Source organism: Asparagus officinalis, chromosome 8, assembly GCF_001876935.1.
Source record: "Asparagus officinalis chromosome 8, Aspof.V1, whole genome shotgun sequence".
Lineage (NCBI taxonomy): Eukaryota > Viridiplantae > Streptophyta > Magnoliopsida > Asparagales > Asparagaceae > Asparagus > Asparagus officinalis.
In genome coordinates this window covers 12,495,841-12,503,367 of record NC_033801.1, presented here as the reverse complement: position 1 = coordinate 12,503,367, position 7,527 = coordinate 12,495,841, and the positions used below count along the sequence as shown (strand labels likewise).

The window sequence follows — 7,527 nt, the reverse complement described above, 5'->3', positions numbered from 1 at the left end:
TAGTTATAAGTATACTTATATGTGTATATTATAGAATTACAGTTATATAAGTATATTATATAAGTGCATAAGTATAATAATATATAAGTATATTGCATCTAGTATATATAAAAGTATATCATATAAGTAAATTGTATAACTGTACTTAAATAAGCATAATGTAATTATGTAATAAATACATATATAACTATATAATACATATTTATAAATAAGTAATATATACTTATGTGATTCTCTCTCTCTCTTTTAAGTTATAACTTATAAGTATATATAATATATTTACATATAGTATATGTATATATAATATATAGTTATATAATAATTTATAAGTATATAATAATACATACTTATATAAATATAATAAGATTAATCTAATTTTAGCAAATTAAAAAAAAACAATTGAAAATGATCGGGCCGGCCTGGTCATTTTCATATGAATAGATTTTTAGTTAATTGTTAAATTATGGTTTTTTCATATGTAGAGATTTTTCGTTAATTGTTAAATTATGGTTTTTCATACGATTAACTGATTATTAATAAAAATGTTATTTTTATCATTTTAATTTATATAATTTTTTGTATTTGTAAATTATATAATTACAAGTAATTAATAATATGATTGTTTTTATCAAAATTTTGTTTAATTTTTTGCTATGTATTCTTGAAAATAAATAAATAAAAAGCCGGATCGGCCCGGTGCCCAGCCCGCTCAGGCCTGTGCCCAGCCCGCTCAGGCCCGGTCGGCCCGTTTGGATAGGCCTACCCGTACATTAGCAGCGGATCTAGAAAAAATTTATCGGAAGCAGACAGAGTGTCTATTTACATTAAAATAAAAATATAATATTATAAACATATAGTATGTGATGTGAATATACTTATAGTATACTTCATTGTTGAAAATGTAAATAAGCTTTTACTTTTCAATTGGCTAAATCGAATTATTGTTAATTTCTTTAACGTTTTCAGATAAATTGGGCCTTAGACTCAATTTTAAAAAATAATGGAAGGACGGGCGTAAAACCTACATGATATTATATGTAATTACCTAGATATCTAGGGGTGCAACGGCACACCTAGCTGAGGTTTAGAGCGCGCCAGCCGTGCATCATATGCAAGACCACATTAGGTAGTTTGTACATCGGTGTTCATGACCTAATTCAAATTTTTTTTTTAAATTTTCATCTCATGTTTTTCCCCTTGTTTATGTTTATTGGTTGCACATTATAACAAAAATCATAATCTAACGATTAATTTGAAACCTCTGTCATCTCACTCTCGTTCATGTATTAACACATGTCCGCTCGTTATAATCGGTAGTGGCTATCAGTAACATGCACGAGAGAGGCATTATGTCTCTCGCGTGCGTTTATTGACTGATCAGAGTTTTAAGCTATGATCACGCTAGTGTTCAACTAAGGGGCTGTTTGGTTCGTTTCCGTAAAATAATGGAAATGAAATACAAGACAAATAACCATTTCCAAAAATCATTTTGGATCATTCAGGAATCCATAACTTGTGTTTGGTATAGAATGATAAAATGAAAAATAGGAAAGCATTTCCAAAACTCATGTTTGTTTCATTACCAAAAAATTTAAGGAGTTGTGAGAGTAATTGATGAGTTGTCAGATTTCCAACCCATTTCAGAGTTTTAAAAGAGAAATAATGTTAGGGGCACATCCCCTAACACACCACCAACCACACCCCCCTCTCCCATCGCTACAGTAAACCAAGCCCCACATGGGATTTTAAAAATTTTAAAATCCCATGTGAGACCCGATTTACTGTAGCGATGGGAGAAGGGAGTGTGGTTGGTGGTGTGGTAGGAGGTGTGCCCCTAACACCACTCTTAAAAGAGAAATTGGCTTTTCCATAAAGTGTGTTGACATGTCAGCTTTTAAAAAATACATTCTTAAAAAAAAGTTGAACCAAATGACAGTTTTGGAATCCAAAAATGTCAAAAAACCTACTTTTTGTTTCAAAACTACATGATTTCCAAAAATTTAGCCGAACCAAACAGCCCCTAAGATGACTCAATGCAAAACTTCGAATTCTAAAATACTAAAAATTATATTGTGCTGCTTTTCTTCAGCTTGAAAATACTCTACGAACTTGGAATTCATAGTAATAACCTTACTCATAAATAGCATCTTCATAATTATTGGGTTGTGAGGGTCTCAATACTCGTCATCCATAAATAACAGAGACATGGGTCAAGTCTCTTCAGGATACTCTAGATTTAAGCCATACGCTTTGGTTAGATAAAGAGTAATTCTAATTAATACAAGATTAGCACACCATGCAAAGTCTGCACCTTATTAATCACAACAACAACAAACTGTAGAAAACATATAGATATCTCTGTAAACACATATATTTTTTTCTTCAAGCCACATTTCTAACGCTGAAACTACAACACAGCCCCTTATTCCTAATCTCAGAAAGATACCCCGTCAAAACTCCAAAGGAAACACCCAAAGGACGAGAAACAATCCCTGTACACGATCTTTTATCATCTGAACAATGATCCTGGCTACCAAATACTTCATCGGGTGCTATTGGTGTTTCCCTGAGATGCTCTCGGAGCTGCATTTAAGAGCAAGAAGATGGTTAGTTTTGTGGCACATGTTCATATGTTAATTATACAAACATTAAAGTACTTCAAAAGCTTTTTTACATGATCAAATCATCGACATATGTAAAATAACACAATAAATCATTTGAATACCCATATCTCAGTACTTGGAAACAAAATAAAATTGTACTCACAGTTAACAACACGCATCAAAGTATCTCATAATCCTTTTAGTAGAAAGTCATACATTTTCTGAAAACTAGATGTTTTGGATTAAATTCGAAAATAGAAATGTCAGTAGACGAGATGGGCACGAGGTCTTTTTTTACCTAGATTGACAGCCTCTGAGCTCTTCATCAACCGGAGTCGCTTGCATGATGCAATAAACATTCTGTAATGAAAAACATAGAGATCAATTTTCGCTCAATCATTACTGTTTAATCCGTACAAAATCCACAGAGTAATAAGAAAGTACATTCAGGATAAAGGTGAAAATGTTCAACTGCAAGTTGGATGACTCAATGGTTACTTCTGTAAACCAAATAATATAAAGTTCATAGGGAAGGTATAACTAAGATGTAATTCCTCGTTTCTGAGGGCATGGAAATTGCTCCCACGATGAAACATGAAATTGGCCATAATTGGCAATATGGTTCTAGTGTGTATACACTCAATACTTAAAAGGCTTTACCATATCTTCAGATATCTCAAATATGAAAAGAGTTAAATACACAAACAAAAAGAGTCCTTAAACTCGCAGCTCTGTTCTTCTCTCGACTTAGTTCAGGTCATTTCATCAGGTGCCAACAATTTAACCTCTAACAAAGTGTTCACAGTGATGGTTAGATCAAGAGAAGGGCAGTGCAATAACCATTTCGCAAGCAAGGCGCTACAATTTAAAGATACAACTTGAGATATTGATATGTTAATAGGTTATTTACTTATGTGCGGACATACAATTGAAATGAAATTAAGATTGCTCCTGTAAAAGATGATGACAGATAATTAGTTGAATAAAGTAATGGCTTTTGAACTCCGGTATCATGCGAAAAAAAATGAATTATGCAAAAAATAAATAACACAACAATAAATAAAGCATAATTTTCCCTTGATATATAGGTATTAAAATAAACAAATAAATAAACAAACAAACAAATTAGGTGCTATGGTAAACATAATCAATAAAGGCCAACAGCTAGCTACCTAGCAGGTCAGGATGGCAACCACCCAATGCCGAACAAGTTTTGTCTCCATCCTTGCTTAAAGTTATCACTTTGACATCAACTAATATTTTGATTCAAGGTTATAATTTCACACAATTCATTACTAAATTTATTATAAAGGAGAAGTTATAAGAAAGGGACCCTCAACAGCTGTTCAACTTAATCTATCGCCATTTAAATGTCAAGAAACTCCTAGTTCCACTTGGTTTACATAGTAACATTATGGACATAGTAACATTATGGCTGGATCAGTTACCCCATCCCATTATCTACCATAAGGAAAGAGGCAACCACCATAACTACTTAAATCATTGATTCAACAAGTGGCGTAAAAGTTTCTTTGAAACAAGCAATTGCTGAAGAAGTTTGCCTTCCTGCTATTTTTATGTACAGCAAGACCTGCTCTCTTTCATGTTCTACATCAACGATTCAACATGCATACAGCTGACATAAGGTTTGTCCATCCGTTATAGGGTAATTCTTTCTCGATTTATATCATTATAGGATTAATTTAAATGTAATTTTCCAAATGTTATATATAGGTATAGCAAGGCCACCATGCATATTTGACGCTAAAGAACTAGTGGACACGGTAGCTAAAATGAGGTTCACATCGCAATTGTAGATTGAATTTTCCCCGTAGTCAGGCCTGCTATGCACCTGACCAATTTTGAGGGAGAAAAGGTAGGTATGCTGCAACGAGTACAAATTGCAACCTCCAAAAAAACATGAAAGATATTTTACCTTTAAACTGGTGAAATATGATATATATTCAATAATTGTAGCATCTTGTTTTCTCCAGATTCTCTAACCACAGCACTAGTCACTAGCCTATTTTGTCAACCACGATATGGCAGCTAACATGAGGTTCACATCATAATTGCAGGTTGAACCTCTTGATTATATCATGTTGGATAAAATAGGCTTGTGATTTGGTTAGAGAAGCTGGACGAAAAAGACACTGCAATTAATATCACTATATGGCTTAGATTTCTAGCAATTGCGTTGTATCCTTAAAAATTATTATCACTGTTCTAGATCTTCCCTTCCACAATCTATATATAGAAGCTAGTCCAGCTTATTTTATTCGTTTGCATGCGTTTCAACTTTCTATGGTGAGCCCATTCGTTCATATATCCTTCGCTAGAATATTGCCACCATCTATTCATGTTGCTTCGATTTTCAAAAATAGATCATAAAGTTTGGTTAAAAAAAATTTATTCCAACAAAATGTGTCACACCCCCTGTATCAATTGGAACAGGCCAAGGAGACAACGAGAATTTTCTTGTCAATACAATATAACTTAAAACCATCTACGTCCTCCTCATTTACTTTGTGCCCAATATCATATATATTTGTCAACTCCATGGACTACAGTAATAACAAGACTGAATGATAATAATATTGCATTTGTGATCGAAACAAATAATATAGTTGGTGCTAGTCATTGCATGCTGGTTAGAAAGTTGTATGGTGTAAAAGGAAACTAGATCGAAATCCTAGTTGTTATTGAATGAATAATAATGTTCATGAAATTCAAGTAATATTAACTTAATGGGAAAGATAACCCTTAATTGATTTGAATAGACAACAACCAACAGGATCCATAAACCCGAACCTAAAATTTTGAGATTTAAGTCTCTGTTTGTGGTGATATTGTCGCAGAAAGTTCAAGTAAATTAACTTTTCATCCAAGTACATTATCTTTAATTTGAATGTTCTGAAGACATTTACAGAGACGTTTTCAGTAATACTTCAGGGATCTTTTAGAAATTTTCCTAATGAAAAGTTTTGTTTCTAACTTGCAGAAAAAAATTAAGACCTCTAGCATCTAAAATAAAGGGTTCTACAAGACAAATTGTAAGCCATGGCAAAGAGGTGGAGAGAAGAGTTAAATTCATCAAATTAGAACTTTCTTTATTTTATTTATCAAGAGTTAAGGTTATCTTCGCGGTCCGGAATTCAGGTGATAAGATCTCATGTTTGTAATATATTCAAATTTAAGTAGACTACAGTTTTTTTTTGTCTGAAACGTAGGGCTTAGTGTCGAACCACGTTTTAGCTTGTACGGGACACCAAAAACTCACAGTATGCTCACAGATCCAGACAAACAGTGAAATGGCTCTACAATTTACAACCCAAATAAAAGGCAACTGTATTTTGATAATCAATCAAAAAGCCACTTACTTCCAAGGGACATCTCCCACTAACATCCAGTCACCATCCTTATCCTCATAAGTGGGCACGTACTCTGTGCCATTCACAGGATCCACCAGCCTCCTTTCGTTTGAAACATTACCTGCTCAAAAAACCATTGAACAAGTCAGTAAAAACAAATTTATCCAAATGAGAACAAAACCACAGATCTTGAAGCCTGTATAACTTACGGATTTTAAAGCAAGAGAACATTTCTTCAAGGGCCGCCAGCAGCTGCTCATAGCCACCATAAGTCTCGAGATCTACCTTCCGAAGGTATGGAGCTCCATCAACTGCCACCTTCACATAGGTGCAGCTCTTCAATACGTTCTTGCGGAATGATCTCACCGGCGGCCAGCCCACCACTTGCGCCCTGAAACAATTTGTGCACAGCTAGAGATTATTAAAGTCGACAGCACGAGAAATGAAAGAACTACCCCTACCACAACGTAAAATAAACCCCTATGTTCCTATGTATCAACCAAACTGAAGAATACAAGACATGGGTATTTCAGCCAAGGTTATCTCACGTAAAAAGATCCCCGCAAAAATCATTAAAAGAGCAGTATTCAATCATGCATCATTCAAGGCCTTTTGTGTGTTTATACCTAGTCTCGTTCACCTAAAACCTAGAAGTTAAAATGCGTTGAACTGCTTCCAGACAACAATACCTTTCTATTTGACATTTCTTGCAAGATTTGACCATCCAACACTAAATTTCCATATTTTGGAGATAAATTTATTAATGGGCGCTATTTATTTAATTTTTAAATTTGAGAAATGTAACTCCACAATTTTCAACAAAGTACACATTTTTAGCAGTTTCCTACCGTGACAAAATTTCGGCTTTACCCAGGGGCATTTCAGGAAACCAAAAAAAAATCTAGCAATAATACCCCAACAAATAATAACCTCTAAAATAAAATATCCCAAAAAATAAGCTTTATGCGAAGCTTATCCATTCAAGTTCCTGTTTACTTAATAACTGCAACAAATTAACTTCCTAGTTCATGCACCAAAATTACCCAATGCCCTTTTCAGCAAGGGTTGAATAAGTATTTTCCCAAGTTAAATCTCCAATTTATAAGGGTTAAATTCGGAAAATTAATTAATTAAACTGGGAATTAACAAAAACAGCAGCCTACTCACTTGGCAGCAGGGGGCTTGCTAGGGTCTGAAGCACGCCCCTCCGACGAATCCGCCGTCAGATCCCCGCCGCGTGGCGCGCGGGAACCGCCAAGGCTGAGATCAACGGTGGCCTCGAATCCCCGCTTCCTCTCAGGCTCGGATCTGGGCCCACCGGCCCCCGGCAGGCCCAGGCCCAGGCCCAAACTGAGCTCCGTCTCCTCGTAATCGAGGCCCGAAACCACCTCCGACTCCGTCGAGCTCTTCGCAGTCTCGGTCGACATGAACGCAGATTTTGGGGAATTTCCAGGGTTAGGGTTCTGGAATTGGGACGAAGGCGAGGGGAGTTTTGTTTTATAGAGAGGGGGGCGATTGGGGGGACGGCGACACGTGGCGGCTAATGAACGGTC

The 7,527-nt window shown here is 35.2% G+C and overlaps 1 protein-coding gene across 1 annotated transcript; it reads right to left on the bottom strand.

Annotated features, from left to right (window-relative positions):
- Window positions 2,232–7,451, bottom strand: LOC109819477 (auxin-responsive protein IAA1-like). The gene is made up of 5 exons (XM_020385213.1): window positions 7,142–7,451; window positions 6,184–6,365; window positions 5,984–6,095; window positions 2,902–2,963; window positions 2,232–2,583 (listed from the first exon to the last, which is right to left on the bottom strand). Exons 1-5 carry the CDS (start codon window positions 7,399–7,401, stop codon window positions 2,543–2,545), a joined length of 657 nt encoding a protein of 218 aa, XP_020240802.1. The 5' UTR covers window positions 7,402–7,451; the 3' UTR covers window positions 2,232–2,542.